Source organism: Eumetopias jubatus, unplaced genomic scaffold, assembly GCF_037043125.1.
Source record: "Eumetopias jubatus isolate StellerSeaLion01/CBP00866 unplaced genomic scaffold, mEumJub1_p1.0 scaffold_2, whole genome shotgun sequence".
Taxonomy (NCBI): Eukaryota; Metazoa; Chordata; class Mammalia; order Carnivora; family Otariidae; genus Eumetopias; species Eumetopias jubatus.
In genome coordinates, this window is record NW_028274808.1 from 85,485,659 (window position 1) to 85,508,516 (window position 22,858).

At 42.9% G+C, this 22,858-nt stretch overlaps 1 protein-coding gene and 1 non-coding gene across 2 annotated transcripts in view; both read left to right on the forward strand.

Annotated features, from left to right (window-relative positions):
• TBC1D9 (TBC1 domain family member 9) overlaps positions 1 to 22,858 on the forward strand; it is a 115,782-nt gene that overhangs the window by 72,491 nt on the left and 20,433 nt on the right. Inside the window, exons 7-13 of the mRNA XM_028102223.2 lie at positions 3,499 to 3,705; positions 4,600 to 4,770; positions 5,572 to 5,722; positions 8,443 to 8,657; positions 10,990 to 11,107; positions 12,590 to 12,875; positions 13,323 to 13,452. Coding sequence (XP_027958024.1) covers positions 3,499 to 3,705; positions 4,600 to 4,770; positions 5,572 to 5,722; positions 8,443 to 8,657; positions 10,990 to 11,107; positions 12,590 to 12,875; positions 13,323 to 13,452 — 1,278 coding nt within the window. The remainder of the gene's footprint in view (positions 1 to 3,498; positions 3,706 to 4,599; positions 4,771 to 5,571; positions 5,723 to 8,442; positions 8,658 to 10,989; positions 11,108 to 12,589; positions 12,876 to 13,322; positions 13,453 to 22,858) is intronic.
• On the forward strand, positions 9,407 to 9,513 carry LOC114208301 (U6 spliceosomal RNA). The gene has a single exon (XR_003609001.1). It is a non-coding gene; the product is annotated as a U6 spliceosomal RNA (small nuclear RNA).

Genomic DNA, 22,858 nt, shown 5'->3' on the forward strand with positions numbered 1-22,858 from the left:
GATTTTCCTTAAAGTATGAATTATAAATTCCTAGAAGCTGAGTGGGTGGATCAAAAAGAATGCAAAATGTTAGGCAATTGACAAATCTAGTCCTATTTTAATATGAGCAAACTGGTGTTACAACACTGTTTGAGGTGATATGTGGTGGGGTTGAGTTCTGAGGGGGATAATTCGACAATCACTTACATTTGGCTCTGGAATGGATTTCATAACTTTTTCCAGCAAATGTACCTTCTTTGCCATAGACTATTACTAAACTTAATTTTCTTCATTTCTAAATTTCTTCATCAAGTACGACCCAAAAGCAAGTTACCTGCAACAGCTAGGGCAACCCATTCCAGGATTAAGGATGTGCATTGGTGAATCGGAGCGAATCATCACTCTGTTTATCCAAATGGAGATAAGGAGTGGGGAGGGGTCAAGATGTCTGCTCCCCTGTTTACCACGTCCCGCTGCCTCTCCTCACCTTTCAGTGCAGTGTACGGTACAATAGTGGGAGTTCAGGGCAACTGAGAGAACGGGGATTGATGTTCTCAGCCCGTCTTTGGCTTGCTGGCTTTCCCTAACGGCTGCTAGAGCAGCGATCATTCAGTCATATTCCAGGGTAAGTGAGAGGAGGAACAATAGTTGAGGTAGTATAATCGAGAAATAAAGCATGTTATGGTTGGTGGATGCAACTTTTTTTTATTTAAGATTTTATTTATTTATTTAACAGAGAGAGACACAGCCAGAGAGGGAACACAAGCAGGGGGAGTGGGAGAGGGAGAAGCAGGCTTCCCGCGGAGCAGAGAGCCCGATGCAGGACTCGATCCCAGGACGCTGGGAACATGACCTGAGCCGAAGGCAGACGCTTAACGCCTGAGCCACCCAGGCGCCCCGGTGGTTGCAACTTTATAAAGAAGGCAGCAGTGCCCTTCCTTTAACCTGATGAATCTCCAAGCTATATGAATGATAGATCCCTAATCCCAACGAATGGAAGAAGCAAAGGACTCTGTAATTTTTACAACCTTTACGTTACCTTAACGACAGAAAAGCGATGGGCCACCACCCTCCCCTCCCCCCCTTACATGGGGTCTTTCTGAGTAGAGAGGGGTGCGTCCATGAACTGCGTACCTTTTAGAACTGACTTAAGCTGATTGATGAGCAGCAGTCTCCATGGGAACATTACATCCTAATTGAAATGGCCACTTTAGGATTATATCAACTAGAATTGTTTCATTTAATTTTTTATAAATCAGCTAAAATACTGACGGGAGATTGTTAACATATATACCACAGATAGACTTAAGGTAGATCAAATAGACACAGAATCATGTTACTACAGATTTTGAAAAAATTCCTGAGGCAGCAAAGCAGGGAGATAAGGTGAACCCATCAGATTCCTCATTAGATAGAGATTATAGATGAAGTCTCTCTTTTTTTAAAGCATAAATTACCTAGCAAATATTACATATTAAACATCAAGTTTTGATTAAATTCCAGTCTATTTTTATAACCCAAGTTGGTAGTGAAATGTGTCTTATTAAACTAGAATACTCAAATGTTGCTGTTACCCTTTGCTGGTATCACAAAGCTTATGGGATCGGATTCTACCAGAAATAATTTGTCAGCAAAAAATATTTTGTGGTGCATGTGAGCATTCATATGTTTTATATGGGAGCTTTCTGGTTGTTTCTGTATTCATGATCTAGCTAAAGGACTTTCCACTTTGACCTCAAGATCCACATGGCTATATGGGTTTTAGGTGTGGAGCTTGAACCTTTAGTTCCCTTGGCATTTGGCATTTGGTCTGAGACATTTGGTGACCAAAAGAATCAGAAAAAAATGGTTTTGAGAAAAGGAGTTTTTATAGGTCTTTTAAACATAGGTATCGTTTAGCATGTTTTAAATGCCATGGGAAAATCCTTTTTATGATAAAGAAATTTTTTTCCCATTTCTTCAGCTTTTTTTGCATTAGGAAAAAAACTTTTTTTTTTTTTTAAAAACACTTTTATGTACAACTCCAAGTACCTCAGGGGATTCCTTTAAAAGTATATATAGAGGGGCACATGGGTGGCTCAGGTGGTTAAGCATCCAACTCTTGGTTTCGGCCCAGGTCATGGTCTTGGGGTCGTGGGCTCAGGCCCCATGTCAGGCTCTGAGCTCAGCGCGAAGTCTCCCTAAGACTCTCCCTCTGCCTCCCACTCACTCACTCTCTCTCTCTCAAATAAATAAAATCTTTTTTAAAAAATTTTAAAAAATATATAGAAACATATATCTAACTATATGTGCTGATAAAATATGAGAGCAGAAGTCAGGTCCTGCAGTTTTCCCTCTTTGGATCCCATTGTCCGCATTTTGGATTTGGGGCCATTCAGCTTTTCAGGCATCTCCTTCAGGTTCCATAGCCTCGAAGGGGAAAAAGGTTTTAAAATTCTGCTTTGGAGACATTGTATTTCATATGAAAATGTTGATGAAGAGGTTAAAGTTGAATGTGTCCAGACTGCTTACAGGTGGGTGGAAATGAAGAGAAGAGAAACTGAACTTTAAGGATATAGTCAGAGCTGCTGCAAGTAAACCATTTATCTAGGGCTTGCCTTGAGAGTTTTTTTTTCCTACTGTGCTAAAGAAAAATATTTTTATGCATTTATCCTAGTTTCCAGTTGATGGAAATCCTATTATAAAGCCCCAAATGTGTCTTCAGTTCAGAGCTAAAACAAATGTCCTTCTTTCCTGCTCGTCTACCTACCTGATGTGGTAGATTTATGTCACCACACGCATGCGCACACCCACGTGCACGGTCCGCCAGTGCAGATGGGGTGGCCCTTAAGCTGTTTCCGTCATGTCTGTTTGGAATTGAGCCTTTAAAACGTTCAGGTGGTAAGAGGAGAGGGTTGCAAAGCCCTGGAATTCGAAGGAGCTGTTTGAAAGATGGGTGAGGTTTTGAAAACCATCCCAACCTTACGCTTGGTAAAAAGGCACATGTGTCACAGGTTGTTTCCGTCTCTTAGGGATGACGCAGCAACGAGGAGTCCTTTCCTTTAGGACTTGTGGAATTTTAATGAAAACCAGGGAGTTTCTTCACAACGAGTTTTCTAAACCTTGGCCCTGTTGTTATCGTGGGCCAGACTTTGTCGGGAATCAGCTGTCTTGTGCATTGCATGCTGGTGAGCGGCATCCCTGGCTTCCACCTGCTAGATGCCACTGGTACCCTCCACTCGTGACAACCGGAAACGCCTCTAGTTGTTGCTAGATGTCTCCGGGGGAGCAAAATTACTCCCAGTGTAGAACTGCTGATTTAGAAAGACCAGCACCGTCATTCCAGCTTCTGATATGAGCTCCAGTTTGAGTTGTTAGCTCTTATATCGGAACAGAGTCAGAGAATCTCATTCTTGCCTCAGTAAGATATGGGTGTTCCTACACAATGTAAAAGTGTTGCGCTCCTTGTTTGGTGCTGCTCAGAGGCTGCTGTTGGGTGATCCTTGGAAAGTAATGTTCTTTGTTTCGTGTGTTTTTCAGGTGACAATTGTGGAAAAGGCAGACAGCTCCAGCGTACTCCCCAGTCCTTTATCCATCAGCACCAGGAACAGGATGACCTTCCTATTTGCCAATTTGAAAGATAGAGACTTTCTGGTGCAGAGGATCTCAGATTTCCTGCAACAGACAACCTCCAAGATATACTCGGACAAGGAGTTTGCAGGCAGCTGTAACAGTTCAGATGATGAGGTCTGTGGGATCCCCTGCGGGTGTTTGCATTCGTCCTAGTACTCTGCCTGAGAGTGGTCCCCTCCTTGTCCATTTTGTTTGATCCTCAAGCTCTGCTAAGATAAGGCACCTACCCTGATGCCCAGAGCAATATCTCATCTCATTTAAATCTCATGGAGTTGGCTTTGGGGTTGCAGAGCTGGACAGAGCCCTGTAGATCAGCTGGCCTAACCCTATTTCATAGTTGAAGAAATTATTAAGTAATTGGTCCTGTTTACGCAACAAGGAACTCTGGTCCATATAGCGACATTGTTGGCAATGTACAGAGGTCACTAAATTAAAGTCTCGAATCTGAGATGCAACATCATGATGATGACCTTATTATGATAAAATACATACTGTGTCCCTTTTGAATTAGGCCCTGGGCCAACATCCAGGAAAATTAGAGCCTGGGAAAATAAGTGACCAGCTCAAGTGACAGAGTAATTACTGACAGCTGAAATATAAGGATGGTGACCTCACAAGGAACATGCCTGCCCCTGTCCACCCGGTCCAAGCTCATGTGGGCATCAGAAACTAGAGCGGGCATGAGGAGGCGGTCCCATAAGCAGTTGATTCAGCCATGTCATGCTTTGCATGCATGCTAACCAGAAACTAACCGCCAACCAGTTTGTTGCAAAAATGCATCAAAAATAAAAGGAAACCTGTTTTGAGCATTGAAGCTTCATGGTCTATGACCCACGCACCTGTCTAATCTCCGCCGAAGCGCTGGCTTGCTGCCTTCCTCCTGTGTTTTCACATTGCAAGAAACGTGTTGGGAACCATGATGTAGTTGTTGGTGTCTATACAGAAGACACTGAAGAAGTAGATTCTACGGCTCACACTCTTTCAACAAGTTCCTCTGTGCGTCGGCAGGTATATTCTCGGCCCAGCAGCCTCGTCTCCTCCAGCCCCCAGAGAAGCACGAGCTCCGATGCTGATGGAGAGCGCCAATTTAACCTGAATGGCAACAGCGTTCCCACAGCCACACAGACCCTGATGACCATGTATCGGCGGCGGTCTCCGGAGGAATTCAACCCGAAATTGGTGGGTGTCTCCTGCTCTTGCCTGAAATTTTCTGTGTTAGAACAGTAACATTTAAAAATAGTTTTTAATCAAAGTAAACTCATAAATATCTATGTAAATAAATATTTTCCTATAAACAAAGCAGATTTTTATCTAAATCTCTCATTAGATTTTAGAATGGGGATGCCTGGGTGGCTCAGTCATTAAGCATCTGCCCCGGGCTCAGGTCATGATCCCAGGGTCCTGGGATCGAGTCCCACATCAGGCTCCTTGCTCGGCGGGAGGCCTGCTTCTCCCTCTCACTCCCCCTGCTTGTGTTCCCTCTCTGGCTGTGTCTCTCTCTGTCAAATAAATAAATAAAATCTTAGAAAAAAAAAGATTTTAGAATGGCTTCTTCACAGGAGATGAGTTATACAGAGTATGGGTGACTTTTTTTGTCTTGTTTTTAACTGTTAAGTTTAAGTCAGCCAACAAGTAAGTACAAAATTCCTCAGCCCACAATTAAAAAACATCAACTCACTTTCACTTGGAGGTGTGGACATAAAGCCATAAATATAATTTGCATTCTGCTGACCCATTTCGGGTAAGTGGAATTCTCATTCTGGTCCAGAAAGCTTCAAAGCAGAACCACAGCCTTTAAATTAGGTTCAGGTGTCAAATGAGGGAAGCACTCCAGAAAATCTGACTTCTTTGTTCTGAAGAGTTTTGTCCAGAACATAACCACTCTGTTCACTAGGGGAGATAGTCTCACTTTCCATCCAACTTCTCCTTTCCATCCTCGAAGTACTTTGGGATGTAGTAATGTTTCATTATCCCTTTCAGGCCAAAGAGTTTTTGAAGGAGCAAGCTTGGAAGATTCACTTTGCTGAGTATGGGCAAGGGATCTGCATGTACCGCACAGAAAAAACACGAGAGCTGGTGTTGAAGGGCATCCCGGAGAGCATGCGGGGGGAGCTCTGGCTGCTGCTGTCAGGTATGGCCGGGCTTGGGGCTGGGGGCCCTGGCCCCGGAGTATGCAGGACCTCAGCACTCCCCTTCCGCCTTCCATCGCGTGTCTGGGCTCTTTCAAAATATACAGCCCTCCAGTTTGGCACTAAATTGCCTTTCCTCCCCAGAGTGTTGAAGTCTCTCAGTGAAAACACAGAACACATACAACTGTCCAAATATTGAAGCCATCACCCCCCAAATCCGCATAACCTCTTCCATCCCCTCACTAACGCTACTTTGGAGAAAAGAGAACCTAAGGGAAAGAGTATAATTCTTTGTGATTTGGGAAGTTTTGTGGTTTTTTTTCCCCTTTTCCTGCCTGTGTCCATTGATGAGAACACATGATGAGAATACATCTCATTGAGAATGCTAAAGTGTGGCACATGCTCAGAGCTGTCACTGAGGCAGGGAGAGACAGGAATGAGAAAGCCTCATCCTTGGTTTTTGCCACCTCCTGAATTTCCTGGTTATCGCTTGGAGATGTGAAGGAGAGGCCAGCATGTGCCCTAGAACTGAAGGCCTAGATCACCCACTCCAAGCTGGAGACACCAGGAAGGGCAGAAGGGGTTGTGTCAAGGACCTGTGGGAAAGATGTGCCCACCTTCGCTGGTCCACAGCCAGGCTCATGCCCCAACAGAGCCCGGCGGGGTCACACTTTTGAGTCCTGCTGGAGACCAGAGGTTCTTCAGGCTAGGCCCAATCACACCTTCCTCCTCACCTAAAGTGCCCAGTGTATCCCAGGGGTCTGTTCTGTCGTGAACATCCAGGGCATTTTTTTGGTGTCACCAGTCTTTATAAATCAGTTGTTTTACTTGGTTAGAAGCCTGAAATGTAATCATTTTAGATAAACTTATTTGAATATTTTTATTTGAACCCAAAATGATCCAACACAAGTGCTGTTATCAAAACCTTTTATTTTAAAAGTGACATTAAAATTAAAGTGACATTAAAATTAAAATAGTTGCCATACCTATAGGAAAGCATTTTAAACAAACAAACAATCTCAAAGCTCTTTCTAAAAGTAGATATAAAGGGTAATTGCCCATAATAAGATATATTAACATCTCAGCAGTTGGGGGACAGAATCCTGAAAATTACTTGGCTTTGTCTGTTTCATGTAAAACTAGCTTGTTCTATCCTCATTTACGTGGCTTATTTTCCTTAAGTAGACCAGCCTTAGCTCCTAATTTAGCAATCCAAATTTGAATCCAATGATCTCTGATTACAAATTCAGCCCAAGAAGAGCCTTACTGTCCATCTTCTGTCTTCCTTGTGTTTGTTGAACTAGGCACCTGGACAAACTGATTCAGGTCACTGATGTAGTAAATGAAAAATTCCATTTTCATCCTCATTCAAATTAGAAGTTACTTACAGCCCCATTTTGGATGAAAATGGAACTCAAAGTGAGAGCCAAGAAATAGTACACGATAGTACATAGCACTGTTGCAGAGACCCATAGAGAGCTGGACTCCGTATTTTCTTTAATGGTGATGGACAATGTGAGGCCAGGGGGTGGCGCGGCCCACAGCTCCTATTTCCACCCAGCTCACTGGGGGTAGGGTGCGTGTGGTAGGTTGCAAGCCAGCTCACCCCTGGGGAGAGCCCAGCTCCTGGTAAGGGAGCCCCACCTGGGTCCCGCCCTGCTCCCCGTGACTCTTAGGGCCACTTTACCAGGACCTGGCTTGGTGTACACAGTGAAGTGCAGGCCAGATGGTAAAAGATAACTTTGCAGATCCCCCTTGGAAACAAAGCAAAAGCCAGTGTTCGGTTGCTGTCAACCAGACTGCCTTTTCCTGGGTAAACGTTGAGTGGTGAGGCTGTCTCTTCTGGGTGACTGTCATTGACACGGTCCAGGCCAGCCCAGGGGTTCTAATTTCTAATCAGTGAAATATTATCCTGTCATTTAGTGTGTGTGTGTGTGTGTGTGTGTGTGTGTGTGTGTGCGCGCACACGTAATATGTATACATATATGCGTGTTTTATATATGTGTGTATGTATATATATATATAATTACATAAGTTATTTTAATCAGATTTAGATTTAGATGCTTTCATACATACAGGGTTTTCTGTCTTCAGGAATCATAAATGCAAATATCTCAAACCAGTGATTCTCAACCCATTTCTCCATCCTTATCCCCAGCACCTGAGGAACTCCCAGCCATAGTGGTGCTCTCTGTGAAGAATGCCCACACCACCCACTGCAATTCTAAAAATCCTTGCATACATTCTAACACCTCCTCCTACTCTGCAGTGTGGCTCTTTGAACTCTTCAAAGCTTATGCTTTCACAAGCAGTTTTCAAATTTCTTTTGGGAGGCAGAACTCCCTTTTTCAAGTGAAATCTTAAGGAGAACCCCAATAAAACACCAGCAGAACTGCTCTGGTTGAGGGAGGGCTGAGACGGGGAAGCTTTGGCTTACTCTTATTCCTTCCTCCTCTTCCTCTAAGTAGGCCCTCCAGGATCGTCTGTGGAAGTTCTGTGGAAACACAGATTTTTAGCTTGCAAACCTCTAATTTGGCTTACAGTGGAGTTGAAAGAGGGAAGCAGGCCGCAAGTAAATTTACCAAGTCTGGCCACAGTTGTCACAGCCCACTTCACGTGTGGGCTGTCATTATTTCACAGGTGGCTCACTTGGTAAGCTGTGTTTGCAGGCCGAGAGCAGGGCCTGCCGCTTTGGATGTTGTATCTGTTGGGTGTTTCCTAGGTGCCATCAATGAGAAGGCCACGCATCCTGGGTACTACGAAGATCTAGTGGAGAAGTCCATGGGGAAGTATAATCTGGCCACAGAGGAGATTGAGAGGGATTTACACCGCTCCCTTCCAGAACACCCAGCTTTCCAGAATGAAATGGGCATTGCTGCTCTAAGGAGAGTCTTAACAGCTTATGCTTTTCGAAATCCTAACATAGGATATTGCCAGGTAAATGACCCAGCTGGTTTAGATTTTTTTTATTATTTTTGTTTATTAACCAGTAAGTCAGAAGAATGGTTATCAGAACCATCCCTGCACCTAAGTTTCTTGACCTTGGCACTATAGACATTGTGGGCTGGATAATTATTTGTTTGGGGTTGTCCTGTGCTTTGTAGATGTTTAATAACATGCCTGTTTAATGCCACATTTAATAGCATCTCTCCACGAAATGCTAGTGGAACTCCCTAGTTGTGACAGCCAAACTGTCTTTAGACATTGCCAAATAGCCCCTGGGGAGCAAAATCTCCCTGGGTTGAGACCACAGCGCTGAGCAGAGGAGCTGGGAGACAAGAATGCCCTTTCTGAATCCACCACCTCATACCTTGGTGACCTTCAAGTCACTTCTGATTACTCTCTGAGCGACCCTTCATCCCTCCCCGAGGTAAAAGAGAGCGTGCCTGAGCACCAGGCCTGTAATTCTGGCTTCTAAGTTCCACAGTGCTCCTACTTTGCATCCTAAGTAAGAACATACTTGAGACTATAACTTTTATATGCTAGGATTATATTTTAATACCCATTAAAATAAATGCTTAATCCAATATTCGAAAAATGTTGCCCCCATACCAACTAAAATTATCTCTTGTACTAGTACATTGACCATAATTGGGAAAACTCTAAGATGGTGTGACTTTAGACTTAAAGGCCACATATTCAGAGAGGCCTTCCCCGACCATCTAGCTAAAAGTTAAAGCAGGCTTGTGCTCGCTTCGGCAGCACATATACTAAAATTAGAACAACACAGAGAAGATTAGCATGACCTCTGCACAAGGATGACATGCAAATATGTGAAGCATTCCGTATTTTTGTGGGGAATACAGGCTTCCAGTAATGGAATCAGTAAGTGATGGGAATAAAAGACACAGCATAAGGAATGTAGTCAGTGATACTGTAATAGCCATGTATCTATCAGGACACTTGAGATAAACGTAGCATAATGTATAAAATTGTGTCAACTATACTCAAAAAAAAAAAAAAGTGAAATCACAACGGAATACAACTTTTAATATGTTGACAAATACCTCAAACATCCCCCAGATCCAGAAAGATGGCATAATTTTTACTAAATGACTGCTTAACACAAAAGTAGATAAATGGAAAGAGAGGTAGGTAGATAGATAAATGCTAAAGCAGGCTTAATTCCTCTACACATACACACAGTACAAGTCTTCCTATACCACATTATTTTATCTTTTTGATAGCACTTAAATACACCCCCAAAATTGATTAATTAACCTTTACATCTTTATTCTGTCTCTCTGACATCAACATTTAAGTCCTGTGGGACTTGTCACCACTGTATTTTCCCACCCCATTCCCCAATACTTAGTCCAGAACCTATTACAGACTTACCTTGACTGAATGACTGAGGAGCTAACTGTGACCATGATCATGTACTAGAATTGGCAGGTTAATTCTCAAGTGGAATTTTAATAATAATTTTACTTGGGCAAATATTGTGACTTACAAGAAAAAGCCTATTAGGCCAAAATTCCTTTTTTTTTTTTTTTTTAGTATTTATATTGTAGAAGTCTGATGAGCAGTTACTGGTTTGTAGAAGGTCAAAGGAAGTACAAGAATTAGTTGGCCTCTACAATTATAGAGTTCATATTTATCTTTTGATCTTTCTCTTTTTAATTAAGAGTACTATTAAAAGTAGTGGAGCCTTGAGTGGTTATGAGTTAAGTGATCATATCTTTTAATAAAGTGGGTTACTTTAGAATTTAAATTACTGTTACTTATCTCTGCCTTCCTTATCCAGATGGAAATAGTGTGAGGACTCCAAATTTGAAAGGTTTTATTTTTCTCAGAGGAGAGCCTCAGGCCATGTGTACTTGGTTATAGAAACCATTATGGAAGATTAAAAAGGAAATATTTGTCTTGTGAATTAAGGATTAGAAACACTGAGACTTGAGCAGGTTAAAAGCTTTGTCAGATAGCCTTTGGGCAAAGTTTTTGAATGAGGGCTTGCCTGTGTGCAGGGACTCAGTCCTTGGTGAGTATTGGTGTTCCTGAAGACCCTTAACAGTTCCAGGCTCAAGGACTCAAGGTTTGGACATTTTTAAAGGGTTCTTAAAAAAAAAAAAAGAAAGAAACAACTTAGAAGAATATGTGTGTGTAGCTTTCAGAGCCTTTAGATATTTATTATCTGGCCTTCTGCTAAGACGTTTGCTGACGCTGTGAGACTAACGCAGTAATTTTTCAGGTTCACAAAATTTCTTATGTTAACATGTGTCTGATGTATTTAAAATATATTTGATGACACCCTTTTTCGTTGCTTTAGGCCATGAATATTGTCACGTCCGTACTGCTGCTTTATGCCAAAGAGGAGGAAGCTTTCTGGCTGCTAGTAGCTCTGTGTGAGCGCATGCTTCCTGATTACTACAACACCAGAGTTGTTGGTATGTGGGGGGTACTTAACATTTTAACCCATGTCTGGTCACAAAGATGTTTCTAGAGCCAGGATAGTGGCTAGAATGGCATTTCCAGTCACCATTAGCCAAAAGAGTTTCAGACTACTCCACTTTCCCAAAATGGGAATGAGAGGGCTTGAGTTAATATGGGCTGTACACAAAGGAGCCCCATGGAGCTTGAAGGAATATACATGTATCACTGTTAGAGAAATTATTGTAGGAAACACTCAATGTAGGTGTCACTCTGCGGCATGTGGGAACGGCACCAAACATGTCAACCATTGGTCAGATTTGACAAAAAATGTTTTCGTGAAGCCCATGGAATCTATGGACAGCAGAAGTATGCAAAAAAAAAAAAAAAAACCCAAAAAACAAAAATTTGTCCAAGACTAAGTTTCTGCAGTATTTTTCAGAACCGATTTCATTGCAAAATGGCTATAAGCATTTAAACAAATTATTGGTGTTACTCCTTATAATCCTCTCAAGTGTTAGACATTTCATTTTAGCAGGACAAGCTTTTTGTTGCTAGTAGTAAAATGTATGCTTTATGCTTCCCTCTTGTGCTCTTCATTTCTAAACCTTTTCACACTAATTTGATTCACTGGAAAAATTCTCCAGAAATGTCAGTAAGTTGATCATGAGTGTGTATGTACAACTGAAATGCTTTTTTTTTTTAGATTTTTTTTTTCTTTTTTAAGTAATCTCTGCATTCAACATGGGCCTCGAACTTACAACCCCAAGATCAACAGTCTCACGCTTTACCGACTAAGCTAGCCGGGGGCCTCTGGCATAGTTTCAAGTTTAAAAAACATTAAACAAAACAAAACAACAACAACAACAAAAAAAAAACAAAAAAAAAAACCCCTCATATGTGGGGACATGCATCCAGAAAAGTAATAACTTTGCCAAGAAATGGAGTTGTATGATATATCATGAAAACTTTCTTCTTCTTCTTTTTTTTTTTTAAGATTTTATTTATTTTTTGACAGAGAGACATCGAGAGAGGGAACACAAGCAGGGGGAGCGGGAGAGGGAGAAGCAGGCTTCCCGCTGAGCAGGGAGCCCGATGCGGGGCTTCATCCCAGGACCCAGGGATCATGACCTGAGCTGAAGGCAGACGCTTAACTACTGAGCCACCCAGGCATCCCTCATGAAAACTTTCTAAACTGACTTTTCCAACAACCCTTATGGTTGTGTGTTATTGCTCTTTTGTGGTAGGGAAGCAGGACAGGAAAGCTCCAGAAAGAGAAGCACCCAGAACTAATCTGCTGACCGCAGGATATTGACACCTTGGTCTAGTAACATAGTAACTAGTAACCCGGTAGCCCCAGAACAGTTATGAGAAAGGAGCCGAGTTGTCTCAGGAGCAATTGTGAGCTGGGTTATCTTAGCCAAGCCGATTGGTGGGGTCCCTCAGTAAGAAGGTGCAGTGGGTTCACCTGTGGCCTTTTGTGCCCGCCCCTGCTGCAGGTGCACTGGTGGACCAGGGTGTCTTCGAGGAACTAGCGCGAGACTATGTCCCCCAGCTGTACGACTGCATGCAGGACCTGGGCGTGATTTCTACCATCTCCCTGTCTTGGTTCCTCACGCTGTTTCTCAGCGTGATGCCCTTTGAGAGTGCAGTTGTGGTCGTGGACTGTTTCTTCTATGAAGGAATCAAGGTGATATTCCAGTTGGCCCTGGCTGTGCTGGATGCAAACGTGGACAAACTGTTGAGCTGCAAGGATGATGGGGAGGCCATGACTGTTTTGGGAAGGTAATGGACAAAGCCTCACTTTGTTGTTGTTGTTACTGTTTTTAAAGATTTTTTTATTTATTTGAGAGAGAGAGAGAGCGTGCACAAACGGGGAGGAGCAGAGGGAGAGGGACAAGCCGACTCCACGTGGAGACTCTGGGCTCAATCTCATGACCCTGAGGTCATGACCTGAGCAAAAATCACGAGTCAGATGCTTAACTGACTGAGCCACCGAGGTGCCCCCTAAGCCTCCTGTAAACCACCTCTGGTTTCTTCTCTGAACTTGCCTTCTATCTTTCTCCTTGGATTCATGAGTCTTAATTGGCTTGATGGTAATCATAATGCCCACTTTTGTCTGTGGCTGAGGATTTATCTTCATATGCAGGGTTTATAGAACATGGGTAGAGGACTGTAATGGGAGAATTCCAAATTAGCCTCCGGTGACTTCTGTTTCATTTCTTGGTCCAGGTATTTAGACAGTGTGACCAATAAAGACAGCACACTGCCTCCCATCCCTCACCTCCACTCCCTGCTCAGTGATGACGTGGAGCCCTACCCTGAGGTAGACATCTTCAGACTCATCAGAACGTCTTATGAGGTGGGTCTCGTTTCCTGCCTGAGTGTTACAGTGCTCTGAGTGTGCTGGGAGGGACTCTGCCGGATGTGTGGCACCCACTTCCATTGCTCACTATGGGTATACCCGCTTCCTTGCACCTTCGGAGAACTAATTGCCAAAGCAAACAGCTGCCTTCCAGCTGACAGCCTTGAGCTCTGGAGATGGGAACTGCCGGGGGCCTAGGACTCCCACTGGGTCTCAGGCCGTGGAGCAAATGGCATGCATGACAAGCTCTGACCTTCTCGTCCTTTGCCATGCCCACCCTGAAGCCGGATCAAGGAGCAGCTCAGATTCCACTCTGGACGTCTTGAGGAGGAGGGGCTGTCACGAGCAGGCATGGGGTGGTTGACCTGTACACATCAATTCACTTCCAGTTCTCGTGCCAAGTACTTAGGTCTTCTCTGAAGAAAACAAGCCAAGTCTCTTCAGTCCATGACATTCTAGAGAAGAACCAGAGTCCTCGTATTTCTCTAAAATTGCTTGGCCTAGGTGGGGGAGGATGCCTTCTGGTTCACGATGACCTTGGATCTAGTGCTGAATCTCAGAGTAGAACTAAGGGAGTTTCTAGGGGCGAAGGAGCCTGTGTTATGTGCTCAGTGGCATTTGATGGTCTGTGGAGCCCTGGGGACTCAAGTGTCCATAATACCTTAATGGTTTCTTCATTTCCTGATCCTTGGCTCTGAAACCTTTTATAGAAATGATCAGTAAAAAAGAGCATGAATATTCTGCTGAGCACACTACACCCTCACGGATGTTTTGGAGTTGTAGGACTGTGGTTGTCAGCATTCCAACTAGGAACAGCCTAGATTAAGGGAGAAATAGTGAGGGACAAGCTGAGGTCAGAAAAAGCCTCTTTAAGAGAATAAAAAAATTGGTGCTTTAAAAAATATTGGTATAGATCCAGAAACCTTTTCAGAAACGTGTGTCCTTTCACTCATAAAGGGGGCAAGACTGATCATTTATTATTTTTAAAACTTTTCATTGACGATGTGTATTGAAAACAAAACATTTTTTGTATCTTTTAGAATCATGAATAATGTTTATTTTTAAAAATGTAGAAAGTGGAAAAATATGAGGGAAAAATAAACTATATTCTGTAAACTGTATTTACCCTCAAGTATGTTTTTGTATTTGCAAAATACACTTAAAAATTAAGTCCCTAGTAAAAAATGCTTTGTAACATCCTATTTTTAACTTAAAATATACCATGAGCACTCTCTAATATATTAAATATTGTTTAAAGCCATTATTTTTTCTTTTTTAAAAATTTAAATTCAATTAAATATAGTGTATTTTTAGTTTCAGAGGTAGAGTTCAGTGATTCATTAGTTGTATATAACACCCAGTGTTCATTACATCACGTGCCCTCCTTAATGTCCATGAGCCTGTTACCCCCACCCCCCAGCAACCCTTAGTTTGTGTCCTGTGATTAAGAGTCTCTTAGGGCTTGTCTCCCTCTCTGGTTTTGTCTTGTTTATTTTTCCCTCTCTTCCCCTCTGATCCTCTGTTTTGTTTTTTAAATTCCACATATGAGTGAGATCATATGATAATTGTTTTTCTCTGATTGACTTACTTCGCTTAGGATAATACCCTCTAGTTCCATCCGCATCATTGTAAATGGCAAGTTTCTTTCTTTATGGCTGAGTAGTATTCCATTATATGTATGTACGTGTGTGTGTGTGTGTCTGTGAATGTATACACACACACACACCACATCTTCTTTATCCATTCATCTATTGATGGACATCTGGGCTTTTTCCATAGTTTGAAAGTCATAATTTTAATAGATTCTTAATATTCTGCTTTAATGAAGTACCAAAATTTATTTAACTGGTCACTTTTGTTGCAAATTTATTTTGATTACTTCTAAATTTTCAGTATTTTATGTCAAACTTATGTGGTATGATTATATATATGATATATATTCTATATCCTGTGATAAACTTGTACACAATTATCACATCTCTGATTATGTTCTTAGAGTCCATTCTAAGGAATAGATCTATAGCACTAGATAGAAAGTATGCATTATTTCCAAGCTCCTAGCACACAGTGTCCAATTTCCATGAAGATTGTCCCAATTTATATTTCCACCAGTGGAAATTAAGGATGGCTATTTCACTTCAGTCTCTCCAAAACTGGTTATTATCACAACGCAATAAAGAAACATCATTGCCTCAGGACTTTTGGATAACACTCTGTTGGAAATTTTGGATGATTATTTTTCCAGAAAAAGAGCCCATGTGATTAAATGCAATAGTTATTATTATAGTGGTGGGTTGTTTTCTGAAGGCATCCCCTGAAACCTTTATTGTTAAGAGAATTCTGGACCAAAGTCATAAAGCTTACTGTGTGGAAACTCAGCTTTATTCTTGACAACAGATAAGCTAACAACATGCTGAGGTCAGCACGTGAGCCATCTGTAATGGGAAAGAGAATAGAATGGAGGCAAGACCAAGGGCTGGTTTCCACTTACATCCTGTCTGGCTGATCCCTGATGGTGGCCCTTTGGCTGTCAGACATCTTGTCGCAGGATACAGCCGCAGTTTCCTTCCTCTGCCTGGATAGACAACCCCTTTTATTTATACCAATGCCTGTATCACCTGGTCTTTCGATGCACAATGACTGGTTTTTTTGTTTTCTCTACTTCGTGTCACCATGCTGCTCATAACGTTCCCGTGGCTCGCCAGTGCCTTACAGTTCAGCCTAAAGAGACCACCACAAATCCTTTTTTCTGTCCTGACCATTAGATTGGTGGTTCTCGGTCTCACCTGTGCATTAAAATCACTTACAATTTTTTTCAAAGTCAACCTTTTAAAAAATGTGAATTCCCAGGTTCCATTCCAGACCGATTAAATCTGTGTCTTTGGCATGAGGCCTAAGAAATAAGTATTTTTTAAAGGTTCCCCAGTTGGTCCCAGTGCCTGGTGAAGGTTGAGAATCCCTGCCCTAGATGCAGAATGGGGCCAGTAGTCGCAGAAGTTGGTTATAACCTGGTTTGAACTAAGGCATGACACCAGTCTTCTGAGGCGTGCAACAGAGTTATTTCTGTGCTTCAGGATACTTAGCTAGGAAGACAGAAAAGTAGGAGAAACACTGAAAGTACATTCAGCTTTGAGGTCTCATCCAGGACTCCCCCGGTGGCTGGAGGTTGGTTAGATATTGATCAAATTTCTCCTGCTGAGATGATAACTTTATTCATAAAAGCCTCATGGAGAAATTCTTGCTCATTTTAAGTTCTCCCAAGACCCTACTGGAAGGAATTATACAGACAGTTTGAAAGACAGTGTTGTTCTTTGTGCGCCCTGTGTGTGAGGCTCTGCAGTTTTGCAGAGTTATACAAGAGGTACAAGACAAAGCCCCAGCCTTCGGGTTTGGTCCATAGACCAAGATGACCCTTAAAGGCACAGGGGCACATGAATAACCTTACAGCAGGCACATGACCACCACGGAGTCTCTTCATGTTCAAGACAACCCAACCCAGTGGGTTGAATCTGAGAAAAGCAGGGGAAGGGTGTAGCTAATAAAACTCAGGGAGGAGTTTGTGCAGGACAGGCCGTTATGAAAGTTCCGAATAACGTGTTGAGCTTATTAATGATGACCACAAAAGTTACGGCTCACTGAGAGCCTACCTTGTGTGGGCAGGGTGCGGGGTGCTTCACAGATAAGCCCCACCAGGTAAATATTAACCCATTTTTAAGGTGACAATGGAAGCTGAGAGAGCTTGAGCTAGTTTTTCCAGGCCACACAGCTAAAAAGTAGCTCTCTAGCATTAAAGCTAGAGCCAGTGGGATTTGTCTGGGTAGAACGGAGATGGAATTGTAAGTGTACATATGGACGTGAGGTCGGTTGGTCCAGGAGAAGCTGGCTAGTTGGGAGTCTTGAAACCACTGATTGATTTGCAAGGTACTCAACAGCCCTTTGGAAGCGGAGGGGAATTTTTCTTCAAGGACATTATTTCTGCTCCCCGTGCAATAAATTGGGAGTGGGGAGAGCTGAAGGAATAAACTAGCAAAGAAGATACTACAGTTGTATCAGTGGGGAAAGACCCGGGAGATACAAGAAACACTCTTTGTCTATCCATTTATTGAAAAAAATCTTTATTTAAGATGTTATAAGTGCCTGTCTTATGCCAGGCATCATGCCCGGCCCTGGGGATATGTTACCAACACCTCGGTGTGAATATTTTTCTTTCTCATTCTTTCATGTATTGAGGTTTTCCAGCACAGTAGAAATCCAAAGGGTAACCTGATGCATTTCCATGACCTATCACACAGTCCAACAGTTACCAACATTTTTCTGACCTCTTTCATCTAAGTCACTTTTTTTTTTTTTCTGGAGTATTTTCAAGCAAATTCTAGACAGCACGTTATTTTACTTGTAAACCCTTCATTTTTTAGCTCTAACAGGAAGACATTTGGGGCTTGACATTTTTTGCTAAAGCATAGCTTTGATTTCCAAGTTTAATTCTTAAAAGACTGTCCATCCCTCAAAAAAGAAATGTAGACCCCTAAATTAGTTATCACCAGTTGTTTGTGGGACCTTAGTTATAACATTAGTACATTTTGCCTGATCTTTAGATATGTGCTTTTTTCCTCCCCCTTTTGCCAACATTACTAGGAGTAATAACAGCTACCATATAATAGTTGCTTTCCCTGTGTAGCACATAAACTTCTTACCCAGCCCAAAGAGGTAGGAATAATTTCCCCTGTTTTGCTGGTAAGGAAGCTGAGGGTCATCAGTTTTCATGAAATTTCTGTGGAATGTGAGACTTGCATCCATATCTGACTATGAAACTGTACCCTCTCCATAATGCCCAGCTGTCAAAAGCAAGTCTCCTTTATAGAGGCCAAACTTTATGTTGTGGGTTTTTTGGGGTTTTGTTTTGTTTTGTTTTGTTTTGTTTTTAGAGAGGGAGAAGGGTTGTGGGGTAGAGGGAGAGGAAGAGCAAGAATCTTAAGCAGACTCCATGGCCCGCGCAGAGCCCAATACGGGGCTCGATCTCACAACCCTGAGATCATGACCTGAGCCGAAACCAAGAGTCAGACACTTGACTGAGCCACCCAGGTGCCCCAATGGTGTATTTTTTAAAGAAGATGCTCTAGAGCAGGTGGCAAGTTCACGTGACTGTGCATGCAAGGCAGACACCAAGTGGGCAGGGGGTGAAGGCGTGGGGAAAGGTGGCCTCGGGGTCCTAGGTGGTAACGGCCTGTGTGGTGGTGGGGCAGTCTCTTTGCCCACTGGAAATAAGGAGCCACTGTTGCCAGAACCTCTGATTTTTCAAGAGAACTTGGAGATCTTAATTTTATTTGAATTGTCCTAGTTTTCAAAATACACTCTATGCCAAACGATACATGCCATGGTCTTTGTAGCCTACTGGCTGCTGCTTTGTAATTTCCACAACTTTTAAAATAAAATCAAGGTAAATATATATTGATATAGGGCATTGTGCTTTGACTTTTCTGTGTCCTATCAGAATCAATGTCAAAAGACTGAGAGTCAGGTTGTGTTTTTATGCCCCTGTTACAAATGGTAGAACTCAAGAGAGGTTAAGTAGCTTGTCCAAGGTTTCCCGGTATGTTGGAGCTGAGATTCAGATCCCAGGTCTGTTGGTCTCTACTGCTACTCGTTATTTCTTACGTTTTAACTAACATGTTCAAGCTCGCTAATAATTAATCAGTTCATATGGGCTATTTTACATTGAAGCTGACGGAAGTGTTTTTTTGTCAACCTTCTCGTGTGACAGAGGCTTTTCTAGCCCTTTCTGCTAGGCAAAAATCTCGAAAGAGTTAGTACCTTGAGGAGCACAAATTTGGTTATAAAATAAGGGCCTGCTTTTTGACAAGGAGTTACGAAGGTGTTGCATGGATATGAGTACTGTCACGAGTTGAGAGTTCTTTAAAAATCAGAGGACCCTGGAGAGGCAACCCAGTCAGCAAACATGCGACTCCAACAAGCAGAGTCTTCACACTGACTTCATATCCCGATCCCTTCTTATCTTCCTCCTCATTCTTCTCTCCTCCACCTGAATACCACCACCCCACCCAACACATAAGTGAACGGGACAGACAGATGCCGCCACCACAGACGAAGGCAGGGGGAGTTTGCGGGAAGTACTCCTTCAGCTGTTTGAGAATCTATCACCTATCCCTTGGTCCCAGCCTCCCACAACTTCATGCTGTTTTTTCCTAGGTCCAGAGGCTCACAACCCATCTGTTCCTCCTCTCACCCTCCCCCACTCTTCCAGAGCAGAGAGCCTCACTCACCTAGACACTTGGAGATTTTGGACCAAAGAAAGGACCCTCGTGTGTGAATGGTGTTCAGTCCTCTGGCCAACAGCGAACCCCATTCTGTATCCCAGGAAAATAAGTACCCCACAAATTAAGAAACATTTGAGAGGCACTTTTGAGCATAGTTTCAATGAAATACTCTTCTATAAAAACAGAAGCTATAGAGTTTGGATTTTAGAAATGATGCCGCCTTTTTATTTCAATAAATGTCCCTGTGGTAGGCAGGTTTGTTCAGATCATTCCAGGGACTTATGGCCTAAACTAAGTTTTGTGTTGTTTGTTTGTTTGTTTGTTTGTTTGTTTTGTTTGTTTTGTTTTGTTTTTTAAGCTGCAGCATTTGAATATTTCTAGTCCTCTCTGGAGGATTTAGAAAGGAGGAGCCTATTGAACTTGGTGGAGACTGGCCTTGTGACCTCTTTCTCAAATCTGTGTCTGTTCTTCGTCATCCCTGTCTCCCCAGCCACGGAAGGGAAAGCTTGGAGGGATGCAGGAAATCACAGGGAGGCTGCCCAGCATGGACAAAGCTCTTGTCCACCCGGGAACGATGGTGGGGGCGAGAGAGGCCAGGGAATGTGAACTGGGGACTTGAGACGAACTGGTCCGCACATCATTCCTTTATCTGAGCCGCCTGCTCCTTGTCCCAGGTCCATACGGCGAGAATGGGAACATTTGGACCACAGGAGGGGTGAAGTGGTACAAAATGAAGGGCTGAATGCCTAGTTGTTAGCTGGTGTAGGCAACCCCAGGGGAGTGGGGCGGAGCAGCAAGACAAGGAGGCTCTGCCGACATTGAAAATACCTCGCAGCTCGTAAAAGACATTAGAAGGTAGATTGGAAAATTAGAAAGAGGCTATAGAAACATTCAGATAAAAATTGAGTGGGAGAAGAGATGTAAATGAGGTGGATTATTTTGTTTATTATTTAAGGAAGGGTAGATTTTAGAAAAATAAGATAATTTTAGGCTCCTTCACCCCATCACTAAATTCTATTTGTTAGGAAAAGAATTGTTACCTTAGTGAATTATTTCTTTTCATGGAGCTGAAATGTGTAGTGCCTGGGAGAGAGTATGACACCTAGGCCCTTGTTTCAGGTAATGAGAAATGTTGGCTCCAGGATGTACTGAGGCACCTTTTGTTTGCCCTATTTTTAGCATTTCATTCTTTTCTTTCAGAGCCCCTGCAAAAGGTGGGAGAGAAAGGGGGAGAAGGGGAGAGAGAGAGAGAGAGGGACCCAGTCATTCTCATTGCTCATTTTCCTTTAGACATTCTCCGGAAATAGCTAGTCAGGAACTTGGAGTCCATGGTTTCGTTTTAGGTTGAGACTGTTTGCATCAGATGGAAGAGTCATTGTATTTCCATTGTGTTCTGTCTGTGGCCAGTCCCAGAGAGAGGGTCCTGCCTAGCAAACAGGAGGAACCATTTCTAGTTGAGGAACAACTAGATCTAGTTAATTAAATATCAATATACAGGGATCTTTGAAGGTCAGACTTGGGGGGGAAATAATTCTCTCTTTAGCAGTCTGCAGAGATTATCAAGCCAATGTTTAATATTGATTACTATTGTTGGTAGTTTATTTTTTTAATTTATTTTTTATTTTTAAAGATTTTATTTATTTATTTATTTATTTGCGAGAGAGTGAGAGCATAAGCAGGGGGAGCAACAGAGGGAGAGGGAAAGCAGGCTTCCCGCAGAGCCGGGAGCCCGATGTAGGACTCGATCTCAGGACCCTGGGATCACGACCTGAGCCAACGCTTAACCGACTGAGCCACCCAGGCGCCCCTATTATTGGTGCTTTATATTAATATATCTATCTGTAACAGCAGTTGTACAAGGACAGTTTTGGGGGTCTCATTTTACAGAGAAATAAACTGAGGTTCAAAGGACACGACTAAATTGTGTAGAGTCACAACAGCTAATTAGTCAAAGTATGTGAATTTGAATCAAATTTTGTGTAGTTCCAAAAATCTATGTTCTGATCTACATAGAGACAGGGAAGAACTTATTGTCGGATAGAATGGTAGGTCGTGGAGTTACGGAGCTGGTATCTGGGCCTCAGACTAGCAGCTCAGCCCCTGTGGAACTCTGGGTCACTTATTTAACTTCTGTGAACCTTGGTTTTCCCATTTGTAAAGTAGAAGTAACAGTACCAACTCACAAGGTTACTGTAAGGAGCCCACGACATGGCCTGTAATGGCTCTGCCAGTTATTGGTGTGATAAAATTTAGTTTCCTTCTGTGTCACAACCAATGTTTTCTCGTTAATCAAAGGCATACTGTGGCCCAGTTTGAAGTAAACCCAGTTCTCTGTTGTTAGCATGTACTTTGCAATGAATACTTTACCAGCTCTGTGGACTTGGACAAGTCAATAGTTTTTGTTAAACTTCTGATTGCTTGTCTCTGAAATGGGGAGAAGGAAAGTGCTTTCTTCCTGGCATTATCATTGGGATTCAACGTATTCAGCAAGTATTTGTTGTACACTTATTAAATCAGCACTGTCCTCCACTCCAGTGGACACAGCCTCTGTGCTCATTTAGTAAGCGGGGCTGGGCTGGCAGCCGGGGGGGGCGGGGAGGGCAGATAGGTATAAGAAGTAAAAACCAAGTATAAGGTAAAACGATAAATTCAAGAAGAAGCACAGCAGGTAAAAGTGGATGTGCCTTTTCTCTGCAGGTCTGTTTTTCTGGTGAAGTGACATTTAGCCAGGACACAAATGACATGGGGAAGCAAGCCCATGTGTTTTTTTTGTTTTGTTTTGTTTTGTTTTGTTTTTTAAAGATTTTATTTATTTATTTGACAGAGAGAGACACAGCGAGGGAGGGAACACAAGCAGGGGGAGTGGGAGAGGGAGAAGCGGGCTTCCCGTGGAGCAAGGAGCCCGATGCGGGGCTCGATCCCAGGACCCTGGGACCATGACCCGAGTGGAAGGCAGACGCTTAACGACTGAGCCACCCAGGCACTCCCAGCCCATGTGTTTTAGCAAGAAGCACATGCCAGGCCGAGGGGGCAGGCAGCGCCCAGGCCCTGGCTGGCGAGGGGGCCTGCATGACACGTTTGAGGAGCAGCAAAAGGCCACCGTGACTGGAGGGGAGTGAGCAGAGGGG